This window comes from Erithacus rubecula, assembly GCF_903797595.1.
Source record: "Erithacus rubecula genome assembly, chromosome: 4".
In the NCBI taxonomy this organism is placed as follows: Eukaryota; Metazoa; Chordata; class Aves; order Passeriformes; family Muscicapidae; genus Erithacus; species Erithacus rubecula.
Window position 1 is genome coordinate 25,572,618 of NC_136686.1, and position 26,694 is coordinate 25,599,311.

Genomic DNA, 26,694 nt, shown 5'->3' on the forward strand with positions numbered 1-26,694 from the left:
CTGTGCTAAATGCTAGTACATAGACATAAATAAAAGCAAGGTATTCACACTCCCATCCCTCAGTTGTCAAGTTCCTAACCCTAGTAAGAGAAAAGAAAGGAGAGGAAGAACAGGAGCCTCCTGGAAGTTGGAAGAGTACCAGACAAAGATGGCTTTTCTCTTCCCAGTTTCTTTCAAGCACCAACATAGCACAAAGAAATTGAGTTTCCTTGTTATCACATGTCAAGACAAGCCTCAAACAAAATGTTAGCATATTAGAATATTAACTATTTAATTCCCTTTATGAATTTGATACAAAGATACAATTTTTATTCCTAAAAGACTTGTTTCTGCTAAAAGATGTGAGACCAGACTATCTCTATGCCCATATCAACAGCCTATATTTGACAAAGGAATACAGAGTATTTTCCCCCCACTTCAACTTTTCATAACCCTGTTTTACAGCAGGGTCTTTCTAATTATACTTGAAATAATTACTTTTTCCCTTTGATTCTGGAAAGTGTGATCTACAGTGGAGTACAACTAAAAGGAAAAAGTTAAACATAAGCCAAAATAGAATCTGAAGGCATCAAGCTGGAAATGTGAAACAGACAAGACTGATGGCTTCTAAAACAAATCACTGATGAACTACCAAATACCTGTGGTATCTTATGAACTGCATGAAGGCTGTGTAGTATCAGCTTTCAGTTCTTAAAACAGAGACAAATATTCTTAGAAAGATGACAGTACCATTCATTTAGAGCCTGGTTTCTTGCAGCTTCCTAGCTGGGCTGTTCCAAGGTAAATGAGACACAAGCAGTGAAGTTCTCCTTTCTATGGAATATCCATGACCATTTTTCTTATTTTCCCTCTGGACTCCCTGCTGCCTATGCAATACTTAAATATTGGATTGGAAACAACAACAAAAAAAAAAACACAGAAGGTCCAGAAGAATTTTTTTAGGGTGTGCCATAGCACAAATAGGCCTGTTGCTCCTCAGAGAATATGTGACATAACCAGAACCATGCTTAAGAGGTGAAAGACAATTTGTCCTCACTATTATAAACTGAAAAATATAACTAAAATGAAGAAAGCTAAAAATTTGTGCTGAGCTGACTCCAATATACAACTTACTCCAGTTTATAACCTGTTTTGTTTTTTTTTTAAATATCAGGGCTTCTATACACACCCATGTATAGCAGATACATCACAGGATAATTTGCTTTTCTGCTGATGAGTCATTACAGAACTGAACATCAAAAAATAAAGACTTGGCCTTATGCAAAGGCCAAGTTGACAGATCTACAGCAAAGTGGTGTGCAAAAAGGTATTATTTTCATTTCTCACAATAACAAAGTGTTGACTAACAAAGGTGTGCAAAGATCAAAAGAGAAACTCAGACAGGTTTTAACAGCTCAATGTACATCTCTCAAAATACTGAAGTATCTCCAATATAATTAATCACTCAGTACAAGAATTACAGGGCAGATGGAATAGAGTGCAGATGATGGGTGTGTGAATATTCAAACCCCACCAATGACAACAGACCCTACACTTCACAGGAATGTTGCAGCTCTCAATGACACAATGTATCGTACAATGTCATGATACAACACATTTTGCAATGAATTGCAAGATTTCCTACTTGGAGAAAAATAATTAATTGAACCTCTATCAAAAAAAGCCAACAATCTGGAATTCTAAGTACAGTGGATAAAATAAGAAGAATTTTTAATAACTCACATAAGTTCCAGTTATTGGCAGTTTTTGTTGCATTCTGTATGCATGTACACGAGAGGAAAAGAACTGAGAAGAGTCAGCACACTAGCTAGCATTTAATTTTCTGGATTTTATTTTTACAAAAGAAATCCCAAAGCCCTCCACATTTATTCAGTGTTAAGTTTACATTCAATTTCTTTTAAGTAACTTTGAATCAGTAGTTTAAAATATATACAAGCGTTCACCAAATCTTCAAAGTCTAACAAAATAGAAAACCATTCAGAGTCTCAGATTTTCCAGAAATCTGTACATACTGAAAAATAACTGGATAGGAGTATTGAAATGGTAAGGTGTTGTTTTTTTCTTCTTTCTTTTTCTCCCTTTCTCTACTCCCTCCTCCTTTCACTTGCATGGATTTTTTATTCACATTGGGAAGATTTTTAACTTTTTTGTTTTTAGGGCCAAGTCATTTAATTTGGGTTTTTTGTGTTCTCCCCAGTTTGTTTCTAAATAACTCCAAAAAATTTAGAGGGAGGAGGAAGGGTTCAGATACACAGAGAGAATAACTTTTCAAACTCAGAGGCAGATTCACTCGTAATTATTGCTTAAATAGATAAGGAACACTTTGAATGTCAAAGTGTTGAAGGTATTTCTTTATATGAAGGTATTTCTATGAAAAGGTATTTCTTTATATGAAAAGCAGTTTTTGCCAAGTGCTAAAAAATAAGTGTATAAAATTTGCATAGTCTATATTCACACCATTCAATTACTTTTATCTGAAGAAACATGCATTGCACATACAATTTATGATCTGACACATAGGAGAACCTAGGCCTTTTTCCTGTCATTTCTATTGACTTTAACAGCCTACAGCAAACTTTTCACAAAAGCACATACTTTATATAATTTATTGCCTCAGTACATAACAACAGATTGCCTTTTAAAATGTGATAAATGGTTCATAACTTGCAGGTCTACAAAAGAATTCCTGCTGCAAAGTGGAATGCAAATTTTCAGGAATGTTTCCCTTATGTAGTAAAAAGTTCCCTTTATTTTTTTTTTTAACAAACAAAAAACCCAACAACCAAAAAAACTTGGGGGAAAAAAGGAAGATAAAAAAGGGAGAAAAACCAAATTACAAGTAACTGCCTAAACATAAATTAAAGTCTTAAAAGAATCCATGCCACACAGTGGCAAGCATTTTTAACATGATTCAGTGCTGCATTCCAAGCTCCAAATTTTCTTCTGTTTTCTCTCTTAACCTGCTCCCACCTAAACCTCTCAAAGCTTTCAAGTGACTAAGATTTAAGAATATGTTCTAACTTACTCTAACTTCATTTTTGGCAAAACTTCAACTACGTTAAGTCTCACTCATCCCTTTTTAATCCTTCTACCTACTAACACCTGTAGCAAATACACATCCACTACATTCCTCAAGTATCCAGATTCCTGGTGCTCACCAGCTTCAGTTTCTACCTACCAGCCCCATGTAAAGACTTTACTACACTGTGGCTACTGAAGAACATTTCTCACCTCAGTGAAAGTAACCAAAACAGCTGGAATGCCTAGCACATTAAGGAAAGTGTTCAACTTAAATCTTACGAAACTAAAATACAGATACTAACACAAAATGTTTTTTCAAGTACACAATATATCTACCACATCTACCATCTATAATCACAATCAAAACAGATTAGTGACATGATTCAAGAATCAGTATTGTTCAAAAACTCAGCATAACAGAAAAAAAAAAACCTAAATAAGTAATTCTGTGAACCACCGTACCAACAAATCTTAGTTTCCTGCAAGCTGTTCTTTTTCTTTTCAACTTTCCTCATGTCAGCAGCTTCAGCTTCCCAGCCTTACCCAAGGTCTCCAGTGGTATTGTTTAGTCTAGAAAGAGGCACCTTATGCTGTATTATTTCTCTTCCTAGGGCTGACCCATGCCAGCTGTGGCCAAAACACAAAAAATAAAATCAAACAGTCTAAATTTTCCTCTATGTTACCTTCCTCTACCCTGCTGACCAAATGAAAAAAAAAAACCCAACAACAACAACAAAAAAACCCCAACAAACAACCCAAACATGGTCTAGATCACATAACTTTTGTGTCGCTAGGATATGGGGCTGAACATGGAAAAGCTTACACAGAGCCAATGTATACATTAAATATATACCTAATCAACAGCAGTAGCTAAGGCAATTTTGTGATTTCTTTCCTTCCCCATTGCCTTTAAACAAAATTCTTACTTGTAGACATCCTTATTTCTTCCATTTGTGATATCACCAGTATGTCTTTGGTTCCACTGCTACCACACTCTCCTCTAAATGCATGAGAGCTCCTGACTAAGCCCCATGGGGTAAGACTTTTACAATAGGTACAAGACTGCAAAGCAGTGCCAAAGCTCTTCTAGTAAAAAACTTCCTGTTCTTCTATATAATATAGTACCTTTAACAGCATGTACATTCCAATAAAAATGCAGACTATTACAAGGCTTAGATTCAACTTTCCACATCAAGGTACATTCAATAACATGATACTGTAGCATTACTTAGGGTGCTAGATACATATTTTATAATGCATCTGCAACATAGGTCAGCTAATACCACTGCAAAAACCTTAACTTTTACTTCAGTAAGTAAAAATTTTTTGTTTACATGTAACTTTATCTTGCAGGATTACTGCATAATTTTAAGATGAAAAAAAACCCCTCCTCAGACTAAGAAGCCTTTGTTTTACCACTATCAAGACTGAGCAAAGTAATAATGGATCAAAATTTTACAAAATTAAAAGGCATTAGATGCTCTAATCCATGTTTTAGAAACCAAACCCCATTATTTACTTCTGCTTTCCATACAGTTCATCACTGTAAACAGTTCCTACACCACTACAGACACATCTGAAAACATTCCAAGGTGTTCAATCTAACATTGCTATCTGCTCACATATGTAAAAAGCTTGGAGAGCTTTCAGAGTCCATTCAATTCATACTACCAGCAATGATTATTTCTCAAATTTCCAAATCTGATTTTTATCTCCAGCATTACAAGTTCTCATTTGCACATCAGCATGCCCCTCAGTCGTACGATAAGCAGTAAGGCACTTTCCTGAATGAGGATGATAAATAGTCCCATCTTCTTTGAAGTGCCAGATAATAATTTCTGGGATAGGAGATCCATCTTTTGGGCAGCTCCTCATACCTATGTAGTCTTCCCGCTCAGGGACTTCAGCGCATAGCTCAGTTACAGAGTTAAATCTAATCTCCTGATTTGATGTATATTCAAAAAATTGGTTGCCTCCCTGACCATGACAGCCAAAGAGGGAGAGGTGAGAGCCAGTAGGATTATGTTCCTGTAGGACATAGTCAAGGCACTCTGAAGGTATTCCTGTGCTGCGGATAGCCCCGTGCCAGCCAGGACGATCTTCTGGTACGTGCAACTCAGCAAATATGTTTTTTAAATACCAGTCAAAATTCTTGCATTTCAAACGCTCTCTAAGAATCTTTCTTTCAGAAATGTCTCCATAGTTTTCTTTCCTTGCTGAAGGATTTCTGTTGTAAAAGTGATCTTTGAACTCATCCATCCACACCTCAGCAGCACGTGCCGTGTTCTGAAGGAAATTTGGTCGAGCATAAGGCGCACGCTTTGGAAACACATGGCCCACATGGGAGCACGGATGAATTTCTAACATGCCTCCACACTGCCAAACCCTAAATGATAATTCTAAGTTCTCCCCTCCCCAGACATCCATTCCTGTATCATAGGTTCCCAGGTACTCAAAGTACTTTTTGCTGACAGCAAACAAGCCCCCAGCCATAGTTGGGGATCTGATGGGGTCGGTTTCAGATTTGCGCCTGAGACGTTCGTGTTTGGGCACCGAGTGCCACTGGAACGTCAGCCGCCAGTCAAACCCCCCAATCATGGGCTCTGCCGTCTGCATGTAGTACTCAAATGTTTTCCAGTCAATGGTGTCAATGACAGGACAAATAATAACAGTCTCATTCTCAGCAATCCTCTCGAGCAGCGGTTCCAGCCAGCCAGAAACACACTCACAGTGACAATCCAGGAATGTGAGAACATCACCGGTAGCAAAGGTAGCACCAATCAAGCGTGCACGAACCAATCCTTCTCGTTTGTTGGTTCTTATCAAGCGAACTCTTTTCAGACTGCTTATGTATTTTTCGAGTTCGGCCTTCAAATACACTTTATCACTCAGGTCATCCACCAGAATAATTTCTTTCAGAAGCACTGAAGGCGATGTTTCAAGAACACTATGTATCGTCCGCAGCAGTGTTGACCAGGCTTCATTGTAGAAAGCAATTATAACAGATGTCGTAGGCAGTCTTCTGTAGTTATAAGATTTAGCTTTACAACCACTCAGTCGATTATCTTCAATGTGCCGGTGGAGAGAAATTTTATCACTTAAATAAATATTTATTGCATATTTCTCAATCAGCTCTTCTTCCTGTTTCTTTTCCTCGGGACTCAGCTGTGGACGAGAGGGTTTACCCCATTCTCCTGGAGCATAAGGATCGGGTGGGGGCTTGTCATAAACTGGACGAGCCAAATCGACAGCTGCTTCTGCTCTGTCAGAAAAGCGCCTCTCCCATTTCCCTTTAGTGATGCTCTTGCCGGCGAGGGAGGCACCGAAGGAAGAAACGGACAGCTCGACCACAAAGTAAGCGATCATTAAGAAGCCGAGGAACACGCAGCTTTTACGGACCCACGTCCATCTTCTCGCCAGCCGGATCCTCATCTTAGGCAGCTAAAAGAACTCCTTATCAGAGAGGGGTCCGTGAACTCCTGCCGGCTCTGCCCGCGCTCCGGGGCGGGGGGCTGCAGGCACTCCCGGGCTCGGGCTCGGGCCGCCGGCAGAGTTTGCAGCCAGCCCTCCGTGGTGTGCCCGGCAGATTCCCGGGGGACGGCGGGGAGCGGGCCGGCAGCGGAGGCACGGAGCAGCCCCCTGCCCCTCCGGCCTCGGCGCTCCCCTCGCTTACTTCCTCCTCCTCCTCCTCCTCTCTCGCCGCGGGACAAACCCCTCCTCCCGCCTCGTGGTTTGCTCAAAAAGTTGTCGCTTAAGGAAGGGGCAGAGACTCCTTAGCCCGCCCGAAGGCGCGGGAGCCCGCCCCGCCTCCGCGCCCGGACCTGCGCCCGGAACCGGCGGCTCCGGGGAGGGAAAGAGGGAGGAGGGAGCGGGCTGCCCCGCCCGGAAAGCAAACGGCGCCCGGCCCGCACTCACCCAGCCCCGCTGCATTCGCGTTGAAGGCGACGCCCGTCACCGCCGCCGTGTGGCCGTGAAAAGGCCGGATCAGGATGGGGTCCTCCTGGGGAGAGGGTGCGCACCGTCAGGATGCGGCGGGGGCGGCCGCGCTCGCCTGCCCTCCCCCGCCCCTCGGGGCCGCTAACGCCCCGCGCGCGGCGGGAGCCGGAGCGCTTCCACCAGCGGGGGCGGCGGCCGCTGACGGGCAGCCCTCGGTGCCGGGTGATACCCGCCGGCCGCGGCTCGCCTGCCCGCCGTCCTGGCTGCCGCGGCAGGCGGCGGGAGCCAGGGCGCAGCCCTTACCAGCGGGGAGGCCATGGGCGGAGCGGCCCGTGAGAACCCCGCGCTCCAGGCGCGGCCGGCCGAGCCCCGGATTCATCCGCCGCGCCAAGAGCGCCGCTGCCCAGCCGCCCATGCGCGGGGCGGGGCCGCGCCGCGGGACCGTGCGCCCGGCGCTCTTAAAGCAGCCGCGAGCGGGCTGGAGCCGGGCCGCGCCGCGGGCTCTGTGCGCTCTTGGTTCTCGGAGCTGCAGCGGCCCGGCCCGGCCCGGCCCGGCGGGGCTGGAGCGGGGCAGCTCCCCGGTGGGGATGGGGAAATTAAACCTTTCGGGACAGGGCAGCTCAGAGGTTGTACGGAATGCACAGTTCGGCGAAGTTGTAGACATGGGTGTGGTGCTCGGCTAGTGAAAGGTCTGGCCCATATTACTTCGATTTTGTGATTTACAAATTCATGCAGGGCATCTGTGTTAAAATGAGGCTGCCTTAGGTAGTTTGGCCCCTAGTGTTTCAGCTGTTTCTTCTGAGATTCCTAGGTTGGATGTATTATGCAGAGTGGTCTTTTAACAGGCCTTTAATGCGCTAAAAAACTACAGCTGCCTTAAACAAAAATTAAGAAGACCCCAACGCTGTAACATTGATGTTAGTAATGCTGCGAGTGTTTATGCAGCTTTATTTAAAGCTAGGTGAGAGAACCAACCTCGCTGAAAAAGTACTGCTGCCATAGCTGTGCTGGTAAAAACAGGGTTGACAGCAATTAGCAAAAAGGGGATGTGATGTCAAAGCTGTCATTCGATATGCGAGTGTTCCTAAAGAAGTAACTCATACTGCAATTGCCTTTCCTTTCTTTTTTAAACCCAGTCTGCCTTTTACTGGTTGTTCTGACATTAAATTTTTACATCTACAGAATCAGGTCAGTAATTAGGTCAACATATAAGAATTGTCACTTATAGGACAGTTCCAATAAATTGTGTTTAACCAGGAAATGCACATTTTAAATAATAACTTTGGAAGTGGTAAAAAAAGTAGGATTATCACTAGTATATAAGGCTGTTTCCATGAAAATTTATATTGAGGTTATGTAGGCTAATTTGCTATTTTTGACTTCACAAACTGAAACCCTTTTAAAAATCTAAGTGGTGGAACAAAACACATTTACTTTAACTTGGACCTAGCAAAAGGTTTTTTTGCCATTATTTGTTTTTAGTTTGGCTTATTGATAGAGTTTTGTTTTGGTGGTTTGGTTTGTGTTTGGTTTTTTTTTTTTTCCTTCTGCACAGTTCACCCTCCCATCCTTTTGTTTTAGTCCCTGTAATTTAGATCAAAAAGTAAAATATAGCGTTTCAAAAAGCTGGTAATGATAAAACTTAAATGTTCTGCACTCTACCCCACTGCAGGAACAGTAAGTTAATTAGTTAAACTTCAGTTGACCTATTAACCATTGTTAAAGTCTTCCAGCCTTTCTCAACTTTTTTTCCAACTGTCTTCTTTCTGCCAGGTTTTTTTCAGCTGTGAATAATGTCTCATCAGGGAGACTACATTTAGATTCTATCCCTCTGGGCTAGTACCAAACTTTGTGTGATCTTAATTTATTTTGCGTCTTCTCATCTCCTGACTGAGAGAAAGCTTTAATTCTGCTGCTTTAATTGGGTGCTGTGTATTTTCAGTATTTCTCGTACCTTGTCTTTTTGGGTTTGGATCTGTTCTGGAAGGTCTTAAAATGCAGTGGTCAAAAATATGTTACCTTTTTTAGAAACTGAGCTGAATGACAATTACCAGTCCTACTGAATACTTTTGCTTTTCCCTTCTTTAGAGTTGCTATGCTTCCAGCAGCTCAGCATATTTTGCTAATTTTGGTATCCTAGCAGTAAATTGGAATCTTTACCTGCCCACAAAATTCCTGGACTATAAATTGCCAGGTGATAGGCATAAAGCAAAGGAAGGGCTGTGATTTTGGGGAGAAGGAGGGTGGCATCTCTCTTTCTACAAACTGATAGATTTCTCAAATTATGGGGTTTATGAAGTTAACTTGTAACTTTGTAACTTATACTTGCAACTTGTAACTCTTTCCACTCACCTGAGAGTGCTTTGGGGACTCCCAAATGCCCTTAACTAAGCAAAGTATTCCTTTACTGCAGTCATGTAATTAGCTATAGTGACTGTAGTTATAAAGCTGGCAGGTAATAGTTTTTATTATGATTATGTTCCCTCATTAGCATGTATAGATTTTATTTTTAGAATTATTTTAAGATTACTGTAACTCCTAGTAATACAATTATGAGTTGGCATTGTCTTTTTAAGGTTGTGATATGCAAGAGCAATTTGCTGTAATAAGTTGTTATGCACTGTGATGACAATGATAAATGGTGCCTCAGAAAGTATGTTCCAAGCATCATGTGTCAGCAGGCTGCTGTTTCAGCAGTTATGGAGATTGTTTTTTTTTTTTTCTCAGGCACTGTGTTAAGGTAGTATATGTCCAAACAAAACTTGTATCTAGAGAAGAACACTTTTAGATGGTAATTCCAGTCTTGTGCTGACTGCATGGTCACTGCAAGAAAAGAATTAGTAAAAGGATTTGTAGAATTCAAGGACACATGGACAAATATGGTAACTTCAGTGCATGTATGCTGCAATACACACATTAATTACACCAATTGAAAATTATTTCATAATAATAATAATTGATATAAGCAATGTATGAGCACAAAGGGCAAATATGCTAGCAATATAGTAGTCCTCCAAAAATTATTTCATGTCTAAAATGAGGCATTTTAACTTGGTGTTAATCCTACTTTAAAATAAAAGTAGGAACCCCAGCTGTAACTATGTGGGATCCTATTGGGAGCAGCTGTGTTAGCAGCAGAGCTGTCCAGGCTGCTGAGTGGCCTCAGGAGGTCCCACTCTGTCACTAGAGGGGAGTGTGACATCTGCTTTGCTATGTGGTGTTGGGTATTCGTCCACTACATGCAGGAAGAGAATGTAGTCCAAGGGTACAAAGATTTAATTGCAGACTGTCTTGCTGTTGTGGAACCATTGTACCTTATGATATTTCCAACCTCTGATCCTACTTTTTTTTTTTTCTCCATCAAAATGGTTATGAAAATAAAATAAATATTAAACCTATAACAACTTGTGGAGTAGTGTTGTTTTTTGCTTCTGTTGAAATTTTCTTTTCAAAATCCCATTAAAGTCTGTTTGCCAACAGCAGCAAGAGAATGGAAAAGAATACCAAGTAGGTACATAACAATTTAAAATACAGAGATAATTTGGAATAAATATTTATGTATTAGTCTAAGAAACATCCTGGGGTTCTGAGGAAATTGGCAGGTGTAATGGCTGAGCCATGTCTCCATCATATTTGAAAAGTTGTGATAATCAGGCCGTGACTACCATTCAGTGGCTGAAGTGCCACTGAGTACCTGTAACTGTTTGGGCACTGGAGGGAAGGGATTATCACACCCAGACCCCGGGAACTGCTGGCCAGCCAGCCTCACCTTGGTGCCAGACAAGAGCATGGAGCAAGTCCTGCTGGAAGTTGTGTCAAAGCATATGAGAGGTGATTGCATGAAGGTGATTCAAGACGGTCAACACAGCTTTCCCAAGAGCAAATCATGCCCCCCTCATCTATGGCTGCCTGTGATGGAGTGACTGCATCAGGGGACAAAGGAAAGGTAAGTGATGTCATTTAACTTCTGTAAAGCCTTTAATATCATCCCTTCCATTACTTTTGCTTCCAAATTGATGTGGACTTAATGGATGGACTGTTAGATGGCAAGGAATTGTATGACTGCAACCAAAGAGCTACTGGTGCTGAGTGGTGTCCCCCCATGGGTCTGGTTTGGGGTCTATAGTATTTAATATCTTTACTGATGGCATAGATTCTAGGATTGAGTGCACCTTCAAGAAGTTTGTGAGTGACACCAAGCTGAGTGGTTCAATCAATATAGGGGAAGGAATGCCATCCTTGTGGGACCTTGATGGTTGATGGAGTTGGCATGTACAAATGTCACCAAGTATAAAATGTCCTGTGCCTGGCTTGAGGCGATGCCCAGTATCAATATGGACTGAGGGATGAATGGACTGAAAGCAGGGGAGAAGGTACTGGGATTACCCACGGATGAGAAGCTGGACATCACCCAGCAATGTGCACTGCCAGCCCAGAAAGCCAAATGTACCCTGGCTGCATCAAAAGTCAGGTCACCACTGGGTGGAGCAGGGTACTCTCCCCCTGCTCTGCTCACATGAGACCCCTCCTGGAGTGTACAACCATAGGGCACCCAGCATAAGGAGGACATGCACCTGTTGGAGCAGGTCTGGAGGAGGGCCACAAAAATAATGAGTGGTCTATTCTTGTTAAAAGATGCTTGAGATTTTTCTTTTTTCAATGTAGGGATTGTATTTGAAGGATAAATAAGAGAACTTCTCTCTTATTACTGATGCCTGAAGGGAAACACGTGTGAAAGAAAACTGTGTAATTCAAGACCAACACTTTAAAACAGATAACTATCTGGATTAGAAACTAGATTAGAAAGAAACTGGATTAGAGAGTGACAATTACTCTGCCAAAGAACCTAGAGTCATTAGAATTTGTATAAAAGTGGGTGTGTTATACAAAGGTCCTTTTTTGTTTGCTCCTTTTAATTAGATGCTTTTGTGTAAAAGATACATATCTTTATAATGACTATGGGGATTAATTCCCTAATGTTCCTCCCTTAATACCCAAACAGCACAATAAAAACACTGACAGAGTAATATGCAGCATGCTTTGAGCTGCTTGTAAGTCTCTTAGTGTTACCTTAAATGTCAGACTATAACTCCTGCCCTCTATAATGTATATACATTGTTTAAATCTCAGAACGTTTGCAGTGACTGATTTTTGTGGGGGGGTGGGGTTATTGAACAGGTTTTATTATGAAATTTATTGGGACAATGCTATTGTGGTGTTTTATCAGTAGCATCACTATGTAGATGAATACCCATATGCAGTTCCAAATTTAAAGACCATCTTCCTTTTTTCCCTCTAGTGTTTTAATGGATGATCAATACCAGTAAAGTTTCCTGCATTGTCAGTAACATGTGCATGTTGGTAAATATATTTTAATTTCAATTCACTTGCATCCAGCTTTTCAAAAAATAAGTAAAGCAGTTTTTGTTGGGTTGTTTTTTTTTTCTAAATACATATATAGTATGGTGTCTCTTTGCATATAATACCTGAAATTCTGTAGTGATGCAAAATTCCATGTGTTGGAATCAAGTTACTTTAGCAAATTGTTTAGTAATGTGCACTTAAAAATCAAGGGCTATTCCTGTGCCTGAGTTTGCGAGAGTTAGAACAATTTTGGAAGAATTTAGTACACCATAGCAAAGGTTAGTCCAAATTTATTAATGCTTCAGAACATGCTATATAGAATGATTTAGAGCAGCTTCATTTAGTACAGGATCATTCATCTACTATAATGTGGATGCTAACTGCAAAGGTGAATCAATGAAAACTGGTGAATTGCATGGAGATGCCTAGTTTGGTAAAGTATCTCTAGAGATAGTTACTACAAGGTGACATTTCACCTAAAGGAGAATGATCTAGGGGATAGAGTAAGCTGGAACAAGGAATTTAGAATAAGAAATCTAACTAGAAAAATGAGCTATTGATATCAGAGCTCACTAAGTTTTCAGGAAAAAATGTAACTGGCCAAGTGGACCATGTTATGCATGCTTATTGGTAATTTAAGCAAGTGGCCTTAAAAAAAAATAAATAAAAAACAACAAAAAAAAACTCTTATAACTCTGAATTTTATTTTTACATAATTTTCAGGAGTAACTATTCCCTGGAAGCACACTAGTAATTTCTTGGAGCACTGAAATAAGAACTGTGAGCTAGACATTCATCCTGTTTCTGATTTTTCTAAAATCCTCCAGACAGTTTCTTTAGAATGCACATTTTCAACAGCAGTCTTCCAATAGCAGTAAAGCTAAAATAAGTGCTTGAAACCAATGTCTGCAACTATCAGGTACAAAGTACGAGAAATTATAACAATTGTAATTACAAAAACAAGTGAGGAAAAGCAATATGCCACAATTATTGAAAAATAAGGAACCTGATAGTGTTTGAACAACTGCAGCTACATCACTGATGTTAATTTCTTCTGTTAATTGCACTCTGAATGGTGAGGTCTGACCCCCCCAGAGACTCCAGGTGCTTAGCACAGGGCTGTGCTCTATGCATTTGTTTGGCAATGTCATAGTGCAAGTCTCCCAGCTCCACACCTCCCTTGCATCCTCTAAAAGAATCCTTATCTATTATCTCATGACTGCTCCAGAAATGACCTGGGCACTGGTTTAGGAGTCTCACTGCTCTCTCCTCTGCTGCTGCTTTGTGGCATCTAAGGACTGAGCCTCCAGTTTATTTTACCAGGACTGAATCAGACTTTCATTAGTAGGTTTGAAATAACCAGGAGACACTGATTCTCTTAGGTTAGCTACCCATCCAGTGGGACAGGAGTCATGGCAGCTGCTTCATTTCAGGATAGTTGCAGAGAAGATGTGAGAGAGAGAGAGACAACATTGCAAATTACATCTGCATTCATCACTACTTTACCAAAGTAGGGCAGGGGCTTGTGTCTGGACAAGGAAAGCCTGCATCTGTACTCTCTCTCTCTTTTTTTTTTTTTTTTTTTTTTTTTCTGTTGCACACTGGCTGCTTGGGCAGGAAGAACTTTCCAGCATGACAGTTGGCAAACCCACAACATGATGGACTGCCACAGATGCTTCCTACAGCTACCATATAGATTTTCTCTAGAATGTTACTTCTGTGGCTGATGCACAGAGAAAAATTAAGGGAGTGAGTGGTAGTAATTTCAGACTCTCTTGCTTTATTATGAAATACATTGTTCTGATTGTGTGCTGTATCAAGTACAAAAGCTGCCACCATAGATGAGATAGCTAGACACTTGTCTGATTGCAAAATGGGTGGTGGTGTTAAATCTTATAAAATCATGCCTAATAAAATGGTGAAAATCTAATCAACAGGCCCTATTCCACTGGTGAGGCATGCACATATAGTGGGTCATCTTGGGGGTAGAAAGTCCAAACTGCAAATACCTTACACATTCCATGCATTCTTTTTAAAAACTCCCTTTCCTCTCTTGCAGGAAGGCTCTATACATACATAGCTGTATGTGTGTCAGCTTGTGTCAACGCCTTATTGCAGTGGCTCTAATGTTATGAAATTTTATGCTGATCTGAGCATAATGACAGGTTCTGTTTCAGAGGAAGATAACTCCTGAGTGGCTGAGCAAGCCATGTACCCTCGAGTGGAGTAAAGCAGAAGGAGGCATCTGCTTAGTATCACAAAATGAAGCCAGGAAGAATGCCCCCAGTTTTCTCATTCAAACAAGTTTTCAAAAACCCCCTCTGGTTTCTGGTAACATTCTGTTATATCATAGAATTTTCATCATCTTGCACATTACTAATTGCAAGGCTGCAGTGTATGGACTCACTATATACAGAATCTCCATCACAATCCAGTTGCAATTCCCCAGGGTGTTTTACAGTGGCAATTAGCAATACAGGTACTATGGAGACTAGTCCTAGCTGCAGGGCCATGTGGCAGACAAGATATGCAGCAAATTGCTGCAATTCCCTTTCAGAGTTACAAGGAATACCTGGATGCCACAACTTTTGCAGGTGCAGTAGCAGGAATTGCCAAGGGAGCATGGTCTGGTGGCTTCTGCCCATTCAGAACAAATCCATGGAGTTTTCCATCATTGTGCTCTAAGGCTGCAACTTAACAAGAGTTTTCACACCATGCAATCTTTCTAATGTAAATTCAGGCTAAAATGGTCAGAAGGAAGCCTGTTGGAGATGAGAACTCTAACTTAGCCTGTGTAATCTCTGTATTTTTTTTCCCTAATCTTACTTAGAAATTGTTTGCTGGCTACCTTCACTCTAGTTTAATAGAGTTCATCTTTAACAAAAATTATATTTTTAAGAACATAGCCTGTCATTAGTATAAGCAGCTTATTTTTGCATCCATAAAACAGGTAGTTTTTAAAATTTCCCAGCTGCTGCCAGAAAAGGGTCTTATACGATTGCTACAAGACCTGCCTTCAAGATCACTCCTGCTGCAAGGAAGTTTTCCTCCCTTAGGATTCAATATAATCATGAAACTTTGTCTTCTCCAAAAATAGATGAGCACTTGCAGATAAGAACATTTTACTGTGACACACCACTTAATTATGTCATCCATGTTTAATTTTTGTATTTTAAATAAAAACCACTAGATGAAGTTTCTTACATCAGTTTACAAGAAGAGTCGGTGTTCTAGTTTTGTTATGCTCCCTCTCTCCTGTCATCACTTACGTGAAATCCGAGGGGGATCCATAGCAGTTGTCAAAATTTGATATTCAGATTCACAGCACAGATCATCATTGGTTCTTTTCCCAACCAAAACAAGAGGGAAAGTATGACTGAAATTCTCTAGCATAACTAGAGGGCATAGTTTGTAGTGCTCCTGACATTAGTGCCTCAAGCTGGATAAATCTGCATTGAAACACAAGCTTTTCAACCTGTATATTCATGTTTTTTACTCTTCTTACTCCTATCCTGTTACCCTGCTTTACTTCCACATAAGTTTTCAGAAACCTCATTACTCATGTGTTTCCTTCCACTCTCCTCTTTCAATTCCTACTTCCTTCATTTCCAGTGCCTTGGTTGTTATTCCTTGAGCTCTAGACAGGGCAGCAGGAGTCACAGGGGGAGCATGTCTGTGCTGGAGTTTTTGCTGTGCAGAGAACACCCCACAGCACCAGCCTGCAGCAGCAGGTTACCCAGAAATCATTCCAGTGTGGTTGACCACACTGTCACAGAAGCTGTTGAAATGGCACAAGGGAGGGAACTCTGCAGGAGGAGAGGAGTGGTGACCTGGGCCAGCATCACACACGACAGCCTCACTCTGTGAAAGGCTGGGTTGCAACCCAATCACATCCCTGCAGTGAGGCAGAGCAGCTTGCTAATAAAAACTACAGTTTTGCTGGAAAGCCAACAAGGCTGACTGTGTAAGATGAACTTGTCTAGGCTCCCTGCTGGGAAGCAAAAGAGATCCCCAACTCCAGGAGATCCTCCTTGACAGGGGTCAGAGCTTGTTCAAAAGTTTGGAGATGGTAGACCAACAGGCATGAACAGAAAATTAACAAAATTCCTTCTTAGAAATGGCTAAGCCCTTTCATTTCATAACACAAAAGCAAACCACTTGAGCTGAATAATTTTATTATTCAGGTGGTGCTTAGTACCTGAACAGATTTTTCCATGAAGTTTCCACTAAGGCCTGATTTCTGAGTTACAGCACAATCAAGAATTACAAGACTAAAACAAGGCAAGAAAACCACAGGAGCACTTCTGTTTTATTTGGCAATATCCCAGATGTAGAGAGTTTGGAAATAGCTGTCTATGGCTTAACTGTTGGACTTGGATTGATTCCAAGTGTGAGGTTTCAAATTGGATATGTGATAGCATGCATGAGTGTGTCCCAGTATTTCAGTCTCTTTGACAATGATTGTCAGAGATGAAGCATGACCTTGAAAAACAAACACTGAGGGGTCTGTTGGTTGTGCCAATTGCCTTTGGGGGCAGTAATGAAGAAAACCAATGGAAAATCATTTTCTCAAGTGGTATTTTATCGGTTCACACTCATCCAGTGATCAAAAAGCCTGTATCACTTCTTCATTCAAATATACAAAATGCTGATTGTGCTGATTGGTATCAAGATGATACTTGATCATTTAGTTGATATTCAGACTTAGACTATTTATGGCACTTTTCAAAAAGACAGAAGTCAGTGAAATTTAAAACTATAATAACTGTATTCAAGTAGTGACATGCCTATAGAATTGGTTGGGCATCCCAAGCACTTTTAAAATGGCCACTCAATACTTTTAACCTCCTGTTAACTTTTATTGAATCATGAAGACTTTTGAAATTAAACGTGCTTCAATATATTGACTCTACAGATGAAAATTCTAAAGATTTCTGCACCTTTAAGGAAGAGAGCCATTGCACAGTATGTTGGAAGTTAGTGTTGTAGGCACTTCCCCACATCCTCTAAACATACTAGTTTTAAATGTGTTTTAGTTTCAAAAGGAATGTGTTATTTCTAACAAAAAAGGACCTGTTTCTGTTTTGCAGAAACTCAGCTATTTTTTCAATAGTTAGAACATCATATTTTGGGTTGAATCAACTCATTACTATAACATTTGATCAGCCAGGCAGCTAGTTTTACTATGTAGGTTATGCGTGGACTCTTTGAAATTTTTTGCTGTTGCAACATTTTAAAGATCAGAATGGCAGTTTCGTAATGTCTTCCTACATTAGCATTAAAGTTTTATAGGCAATTATGTGAGAATCAATAAAAAGAGAATCCAACTCTGATATAACACTAAGTTCTTTAAATGTAGCAAAATATTTCTGCAACTCAAGCAAATTGTTTTGGGCTTAAACCTTTGTAATGAAATTCATACTGTTGTTTTGCTGTTTTTCTAATTGGGGGGAAAAAACCCGTCTGTCTCTTTTTAATTCTTTATTTTTCCAAAGCCAGTTCTTTCCACAGATCTTGTGGAAAGAACTCTCCTATGAGCTGCTCTGGACTGCAGCACCAAAAGATACTACCATATAAAAAGTACTCCCAAAATTTACTGAGAGTGGGTGAGATCTTGAAGAAGAAAGCAGAACAGAAGATCAAAAGGCAAGATGGAAATATGATAAAGGAGACAAACCCACAACTGCACATCTTACCCCATCTGTCCTTCACTGATTCCTTACAATCATCCTTGGCAGACTGGAAGGGAGAAGACAGGAAGAAGATACCAAGTTGTATTTCATGTCTATATACTGCCAGATTTATTAGAACAGAGCCTAGTTGATTTGGCAAAAGGAAAGAAGCTAAGAATGACTTATCGTTTGGGAAAATTAAAATATGACCAGAAGAACCTTTTCCAGAGTTTGCTTTTCATTTAAAAACACTTGTTTATTGGAATGCTTTTTGAATGAGAGTCCTCAATGAATTAAACTGTTGCACTGATCAGAACATTAATTGCCAATATATGGCAAGTGATTAAAGAAAAATCTTCCTATCTCTAAAGCAGTGTTGTCCAAAACAAAATCCTGGTTTCTACCGAAATATTGGTTCAAAATTTTCCAATTTCATGCATTCTGTACCCGACTCATGTATCCTTTGACAGGTTCTATTGCAGGGATCTGAACTTTATAAATTGTTCATTTTGGAGATTCTATCCTGAAATACATAGCACAAAACACTACGCAGTAGCTGCCAGCACAGCATTCAAAATAAGCTATGTATTTCCCCACAAACATCTGCCAGTTACAGGCTTACCTTCAGGAGATCTTTCAACAAACTTTGGTCATAACTGAAGAGGCTTTGTGCCTAACAGCCATCAGAGCAACCAACTTGTGGAAGACTGAGAAAGTCAAGTTATATTCTGTATTTGTAAAACTTAAATTGTCAAAGAAACAAACATATCTTCTAGAGTCTATTTGTAGAGTGGCTTTGTGGTTTTTATTGTATGTTAAGTCAAAAGCTTTGGGAGGCTTTTCACACAAAATATTTGAACTGCAAACCCTGATTGTCTACAAGAGACTGAAAGCTTTAAAACAGGAAAAGCCAGTATTCATTCTGTGCCTGAGCAGTTGCCATAGATTGAATGCAAGACTGTGCCTTTGCCAAGGAGGAAGACATAGAAAAGTTTTCTGTATGAACATACTTACAGTCTTTCAGCATGATTCAGCTTCATGCCTTGCAAGGGAGGCAGCCTAGGAAAGCAGATGAAGATGTTCAGAATAGTTAGATGCTGCTACATTTGCAAGGGCTCAAAGGGATCCAGAGTGCATACTTCCATTTTGGTGAGCAACTGCTGCTTCAGGTTTGGATTGACACTTGTCATTACACCAGAATGTGAGATGATGTTCCAGTATTCCAGAATGTACACTTCCACCAAAAGCTGTTAATTCCCAGAAATACTCCTGTTAGTTATTTTTCCAAGTCTAAATTCCCAGTCTTCTGTCTGGGGCAAGTCAAGGAACATTTTTCAAACTGATAATTGTATAGATTTTGTAGAAAACTCTATGTTAGGTGTATATAACAGTAGTAAAGCTATCCAGTGAGCTACCTTTTACATGCTGACCTTTTTCAGCAAAGCCCATCCCATCATTTTCTTAGCAAACCCTAATTTTTGAGCACAAAGGACAAGTAGTACCTGCAGGAGGCTTCTGTTTTGCACAGTGTCATATCTCCTTGGTGGATGCTGCAACCTCCTGAGGAAGGTGGTTAGGTATTTCTGTATATAGGTCAGGGGGGAAGATTGGCAGGAACAGCTATAAGGCTTTTTATTCTGGCCCAGAATTTCTCATGACATGGCCCTGAATAAGCAGGCCTAATCAGTCTGGACATAAATTGGAGCTGAACCCTTCATGCTGGCCAGGCTCATTCAACACAGTTAAGGTACTTCAGTGAGGGCTTGAAATCTATAAAATCAGAAGAATGCTGGGGGAGAGGGTGCAGGTGGAAAAAAAGCAGCAGCTCTTTCAATCCGAGTATCTGCATTAGAAAAGTAGTATAGACATTAAGGATATTCTACTTTAATTTATGTAATGCTTACAATAATCTGGATTATTCTAGAGCTCTGCAAAGGCTGAAACTACTTGCAGTAGAAATTGAAATTATCAGGCCTTTGGAATCACTTTCCAATACTCAGTATACACAAGTTATCCTTCCATCAATTTCACATTTGCTTGCTTACTTCAAAACACATTTGGAATATCTGCTCTTTTTCTAAGAAAGCCTCAGAGTATGTTATTTCAATTTTTTTGGCTGCTTGTATTTGCTACACTCATTACCCACTCATCTAGCATAAAGGCATTTGTCTCCATTATTTTCTCCAGACTACTATGCAACATTTTCCTCTTCCTGTTAAGGCCAATACAGAAAAAAAAATGGGTCCTCTTGTATTACCATTTTCAGCCCTTCTTCAGAGCCAAGATGAGGTGTTGTAACATACACAAAATTACAGTAGACATCCCACCCAGGAAACCACATTTTAAGCCACTCCAGATAGTAGTCAGTCTAGAACTGAGTTCATGTTCAAAGTCACTACTGCTCAACCATGGACACTATATACCATGACCTCTTGAAAGCAAATGAGCACAAAATTGTAGCAAGAGCTGTTTTATAGAACTGGCATGCATTTCAGGTTTAAATCAGTACTGTACTGACATTCAAGAATTTCAGTCCCCATACAGACTGAGATGAACAGCACTTTTATTTATTTCAGTTACAAGAAGAAAGACAAGTAAACCTTACAACCAGAAAGGCAATGAAGGCCTCATGAGCTTAGTGAAAACCATTTCATAATCTAGGCAATGTTATGATTTCTTGAGATCACAAAGAAAGCATACCCCCCTCTTAAACAACTTTTCCTTATTTCTTTAAGGAAGTTTCCTGTAAGAACAGCACACTGATGTTAACAGAATCAAGAGGGACCAGAGATGTACAAACCCTACATTCACCCTCCCACCCCCCACAAAAGGCTTAAGTGTAGATTTTATTCCAAAAAAGATAACATGCAGTCATGATCACACCTAGAGAAGAGGGGAAAATTAAAGTCTATTTTGAAATGAAGTCAAATCATTACTCATTAATGAAGTTAAATGAAGATACTTTTCCACATGGCAGTGTACTTCACAGGTAAAGAAAACTCCCTTTATTTTAAGCCAATGCTTATCTGACTTTTGTAGTAAAGAGAAAATAGCTTACATAAAAACTGACCCCCCTACCAAGCGCTCTAGATAAGAACTATGATGTAAGAAAAGTGCTAGAAACATGTGGGAGAAATTACTATACAAAGTGTCAAGTGCAACCCCCCACCCTCGACCCCTTGCCTAGAATTCAGTGTATTTACTGAAGTATAATAGAAAAGATGGAATTCAGGAGTGGTTGACAGTGGGATACAGTGCCACAGGTTGAACAATATCTGCTTAAGGACAACCCCATCATGCATGTACCCCACCACAAGGGAGAGATGTGCTTGAGCTTCCCAACCTGCTCATTTCTGCAGTTAGCTCTAGTATTATCTCTTTCCTCATTACCAACTTAATTCTTGCAGTCCTTTGAAGGGACCACTTTAAAAAATGTCCATAATTCTAGATTATTAGACAAAAAAATTCACTTGTTATTTTAAAGAATATAGAGCTGGAGAAAGAAAATCTTACAACTCATGTCTTCTGTTGCTCTATTTAGTACTATTGGACCTAGAAAACATGAGTAAGTGCCAGACCAAGTCCTCTTTCATCATCCTTCACTGTCTGAACAATACAGCAGAGGCAGACCATAACTCCTTCAGTCAATCTCTAGTTGCTCAGTTCTGGTGCATTTCACCTGCACTTTATGTCAGTTCTCAGTCTCCCTCACTTGAACAGTCAGAGATACATTTTTTACACGGTACTCACAGCAAGTCTCGGAATTTCAGGCAGACCTAATAATTCCCCAGGAGTATCCTTTTGGCTCAGTGAAGACTTTTGAGTACCTTAACTTACATTCATTCTGGAGGCAGCCACCATGATTCCATTTACCCAAAGAGATATTTGGAGTGGGGCTGTTACCATCTTGAAATTGCAGTTTAAAGGTAACCAGTAACACAAAAAAGTACTTTCTGTATTTCCAGTGAAGGAGCTGAGAAAAAAAAATCTGTAAGAAACCATTGCTGCAATTTTATTTTAACAAAAGGGCAGATTTATTCATGTTTACAAACAAGTTTCAAAAACAAAAAGGAGAACATGTATGCTACCCACTATCAACCTTTCAAAATGCCAACAGCCCTCATGCTGCATGAAGGATTCTATAGATTAGAAAAAAATCACAGTTCCACTCACAGTTCACCAAGACAGCACTAAACTAACATGATTAGACAAAAACAAAGGACTAAGATTCTGATGTATTTTGATTTAATCCATTTTGCCCGAGATAACAGAAATATTTCAAGCAAGTTCCATCACGTATTGATGTCCTGCATTAAACAATCCTACTAAGTTCTGAACAAAAGTTATTTCATTAAGTTTCTCAAAATTTTTAAAAATTAAACAGTTGTTTCAAAACCATTAAGTAGTAAATGTATTTAAGAAACTAATTAGGACAGAGGCCATAACTTCATTAGAACACCACTGCTCATGTTTTTACAAAGCATTAGTGTTATCTATTTGGCTATTAGTAGTAGCAATTTATCTACAATATTTAACAAGGTAAATTGCAGGCAAAATTTAGTACAGTTTCAATAGAAACACCCTTTTCCTGAAAATACAGCAGTATTTGAAGGACTAGTTTTTTTGGTTTTTTTTGTTTTGTTTTTTTGTCTTCTCTGCATCATTTATAAGGAAGCTTCCCATCTATGAACAGGAACAAAAAAGTATCTACAAACCTTGTAAACAGATCTGTATCATTTATAAACATAAATAATCCAAATTATTAACAGCCAACAGCAGAAATTAAAGTATCAATTCAATGATCCAGGGCCTCCTTGCCCTTCCCAGCTTTCCCCTCAGAAAAGGATCATGATAAACTAAAGCTCTGCTAACACACTCTTCAGGACCATTCTTAGTACAACAGATGATCCACAGGTCACTTATGCTGAGTTACTGTTTATCTGTCAGAGTTCATTATTACTCCCACCCCCAGAAAAGCACCCTCCAGTCTGGCAGAAAGCTTTTTTTAAAAAAATAAATCTACATTCGTACAAGTGTTTCTTCTGTTGAAGTCCAAGACAAGAATAGCATCTTGTCCATCATAATGTGTGAAGAGACCCAGTTTCAATTTCTTTACAATGCAGCTAGTGTGTTAACATTCAGCTTACAATCAGAGTGATGTTTCCAAACTATGTAGTGGGCTCCCTGGGGATGAAGAGGTAGCAGACTTGTTCTTGTCTGTTGTAAGGTGAATTCCACTGTCAACCGCATTGTTATTTCTATTGGGAGAGGGAGGGGGACTAGAGTTGCGTTTTGTTGGAGCATCATCTTCAGCATCAGTATCATCAATAAGGGGAATATGAGGCTCGGAGTCTTCTATTCTAAACTCAGGATGCGTCATAAAATTGTGAATTGAACTTCGTGTCTCAGGTTTCTCTAGCCCCTCGTACAAGGAGCTACGAAATGCATTCACCACTCGGATCTGTAAACGAAGAAAAAAGCATTGCTGAAATGCTGCAGATTTACTGGTAATGGCATGGTTCTTATGAGTTTGAATCCACAAACAGCGAGACATGAGTGAATCAAATTTGTATGATGCAGTGGAACTTGCAATAAACTGTAAAAAATGAAGAGCATTTCAGTAGAGCACTGCCAGTCTACACGTGGGAATAAAAATTGTGAAAGCACTGCAAAAAGCTGAAGGGCCTAAAATTCAGACATGGCACTAGAATTGTTTAATTATTTAACATGGGCTAAGCATTTTTCAGAAGTGAGGCCAACAAATATTTACTTACTCAAAAATTAAATAAATCTCAGTGAGTGTTTTATTGAATATTTGGGTGAGATTGGAGGGAGGGAAGGAAAGGAGAGGCTGAAAATAAGTTAGGGGATAAAAGGGTCACTAATTCTCATGCTAGGAATTAGAATGCCAACTGACTATGAAAAAGCCAAGCAAGTGTAAGCCAAATGTCACAATGAACAAACATTTACGAAGTCATGCAAAAAAGGATACCGCTGTAACAGCTGTAAATATTCGAGTATATAGCCATTTACCACACTAAAGAAAGCTCCTTAGTAAACAGTGCTTTGGAAACTTAAGACCAGAACTAGGAAATTGGATACTGTATTGCACAGTTTAGTAGCCAGGACAGGTTGTGACTTTGAAGAGACTACTTAAGTAGCGCCAAGTATGAGAAGAGCAGGATGATCAGCCTTTGTGCGAGTCTTCAATTTACACTGAATTCATGGACACCATTTCCAGGCTCAGGACTGTTTCGTGTATTTTGTTGTTTAATATTTTTTTAATCAAAATGCTAATCTAACAGAATTCATAAATAAACCTTTCATAGTTAAATTAGATACAAAAGAAAGTACAGCTTTGTTTTGCAAATTGTGCATGTTCAGACAGACTTGAATTTAAGTTTTCCAAACTTAATGCTGACACCAGCTGCCCACATCCCCCTTCTTCCATTCCCCATGTTTCCCTGACCAACTAGAGAAATTCAAGAATGAATTTCATTCTTGTACTGATAAATTCATGAAGCGATAAAACGAGTAAGGTGAGGCAGAAGTCATTGACTCATTTGTCCAACACTTTTCCTGAGATAGTTTCCCTCTGCTGTTGACTCCCTATTCAGTTTTCAATATCTCTATCCTGAGCAAGTCTCCACCAAAACAGTGTGAAATAGTGTGAAATAGTAAGCAGCAAAACAACTCCGTAGTAAACAAGAACTTGCTGTTACAAGCAGCAAGTTAAATTTAAAGCTTTATTTAGTGCATCCAAGATGACTTGTTTCAAGCTGAGAAATACATCATGACTAGTGCTTGGAGAGTTCCTCAACAGAAAAAATACAGTTACTTCCAGGTGAAGGAATGAAGGAAGGTCAAGCAAATCAAGAGCAAAGATTTCAAAATAGCTAGGATACACCAGGGAAGTTCACTGTAAACAGAGAAGGGCTCCCCCAAAGCAATGTGTTAAATCAAATTGGTTAAATAGAACCACTGCACCTGATAAAGTCCCATGTCCCCACTATGTTCTTTGACCTCTACAAGTAGCATCGTTTCCCCACCTCTGCTCCCTGAGACCACTTGCACAAAGAATTTTACTCCAAAATGATCATGTCCCCATTTATATACTACAGGTACATGCTGAGCCCAATTACCCATGGAGGCAAGGGAAGAGGGCACAGGGAATAAGGGGACACAGGGCTCGGGCACACAGTCAAGGGAGAGGGCATAACTACCAGTAAGGGGAGGACAGAAGAGAGAGTGAGTGTGCTGGAGAAAAGATTACAATGGCAGCTAGTACTTTACTGTTCATGAAAAAAACTGAGCATGCTCTCAAGGAGTTGGCGCATTATACAAGGTTTAAACAAGTCCAGCCAGCTACCTAAACTGTCTTGGCACTTACCAAGAAAATAAGCAGTGACAATGGCAGACCTAAAGTTTGCAATGACTTTATTTGGCATGGTGCACCCCACTGTGCCATTTATGTAGCAAAATGAAATATGAATGTCTCATGGGACTGTTTTTCATTGCTTATGGATGAGAATTTAGAACATCAGCAGCAATGAAAAACAATTCTGGCTTAAGAGGACAGCTGTAATTATCATAGAATATATGCATATCCACAATAAAGGCTTGGTTTCCATGCAGAATGCATACTACATAAGTGGACTAGACACTATAGCAAGCCCAGACCCTCAGAGTCCAGCCACAAAGGCAGAAATCAAACTTTCAGCACTTTAAAAGGCAAAATCTAGTGTTTTGAAGGCTCTATTTTCAACCACTTAAGATAATTAAACAAGAGGGATAACTATAAATAAATCATGTAAGTGAGGTGCAAACAAGACAATTTGTTAAGTGTAATTCATACTGTCATCAGGCCTTCCTCATATTAGTACCAGAATAGCAAGGAATGTAGTTGGCACTCCAAATCCTCCTAGCCAGATGGCTGCTTAAGTGTTGCAACCTTACTTCATAAGAACTATTTTCCAACAAGCAGCTCCAAAAAAGAGACAATAACACATCTGCTTCCCATTAATCTAAATTAGTTCTCAAAAGCTCTTCTGAAGGGCGTAGCAGAAGGCTTTAATAGTGAGGATAAAAAACTAGCTCTCCGCTATGGTAGCTCTGTATCTGCATTGATCAATTGATGCAATGAGATGCTGCAGTGCCCAGTAGATTCTGCTCAAATAGCAGCATGGAATGTCATTGCTCTCTAGAGAATTCTGTATGTCTAATTAATGTTCTGGAGTGTAGTTAGGGATACAGGTTACTAATTAGCATTTTAACTAGGAGATGCAATCCTGTGTGCTCTTAAGTGTTAAATCTACTTTTCCTTTTGTGTTCTTGAGGCATGCAAATTTGTGAGCTGAGCTTCTCAGTACTACTGCAAGGTAGGGAAATACCTGTCTTGCCAATGGAGAACAAATACAGAGGTAAATACTTGTGCAAAATCACACGCGAATTCTGGCTGAGCCCAAAAATAAAAAAAAGAGACCATTTCACTTAAAACAGCTCCTGCAATTAAGGGTCTTCATCCATCTGGTAATCTGAAAGTTTAAGCAGGGAGGGGAAGGGGAAAGCCCTCTCAGAATTATTTTAGAAAAACCAATTCTTTAACTCGTCTCTAGGAAGTTAGAGAAGAAAGTTAAACATGTATTAAGATGGAAAACTGTACAAAGATATTGGCTATCAGTGTTCAACTACAACTACTATG

General features: G+C 39.9%; 3 protein-coding genes and 1 long non-coding RNA gene across 13 annotated transcripts in view; 1 reads left to right on the forward strand and 3 right to left on the reverse strand.

Moving 5' to 3' along the window:
• Window positions 1-6,915, reverse strand: part of GALNT4 (polypeptide N-acetylgalactosaminyltransferase 4) — a 372,781-nt gene extending 365,866 nt beyond the window's left edge. The window contains exon 1 of one of the 2 annotated variants that reach the window (XR_013773910.1): window positions 2,105-6,915. Coding sequence is in view for 1 of the 2 variants with exons in the window: in XM_079303020.1 (XP_079159146.1) it covers window positions 4,702-6,453 (1,752 nt within the window). In the remaining variant the exon portion in view is untranslated. Of the gene's footprint in view, window positions 1-1,808 lie in introns of those variants that run through there. The other variant, XM_079303020.1, reaches the window with a different exon arrangement.
• POC1B (POC1 centriolar protein B) overlaps window positions 1-7,401 on the reverse strand; it is a 48,484-nt gene extending 41,083 nt beyond the window's left edge. For all 4 annotated transcript variants that reach the window (XM_079303024.1, XM_079303023.1, XM_079303022.1 and 1 more), the window contains exons 1-2: window positions 7,261-7,401; window positions 6,937-7,021 (exon numbers count right to left, since the gene is read on the reverse strand). In XM_079303024.1, the coding sequence (XP_079159150.1) occupies window positions 6,937-7,021; window positions 7,261-7,275 (100 nt within the window). In that variant the 5' untranslated portion in view covers window positions 7,276-7,401. The remainder of the gene's footprint in view (window positions 1-6,936; window positions 7,022-7,260) is intronic.
• Window positions 1-26,694, forward strand: part of LOC306800726 — a 599,049-nt gene that overhangs the window by 460,785 nt on the left and 111,570 nt on the right. The window lies entirely within an intron of this gene.
• The window catches only part of ATP2B1 (ATPase plasma membrane Ca2+ transporting 1), a 58,740-nt gene continuing 54,030 nt past the window's right edge, over window positions 21,985-26,694 (reverse strand). For all 6 annotated transcript variants that reach the window (XM_079304844.1, XM_079304841.1, XM_079304845.1 and 3 more), the window contains one exon: window positions 21,985-23,454. In XM_079304844.1, coding sequence (XP_079160970.1) covers window positions 23,143-23,454 — 312 coding nt within the window. In that variant the 3' untranslated portion in view covers window positions 21,985-23,142. The remainder of the gene's footprint in view (window positions 23,455-26,694) is intronic.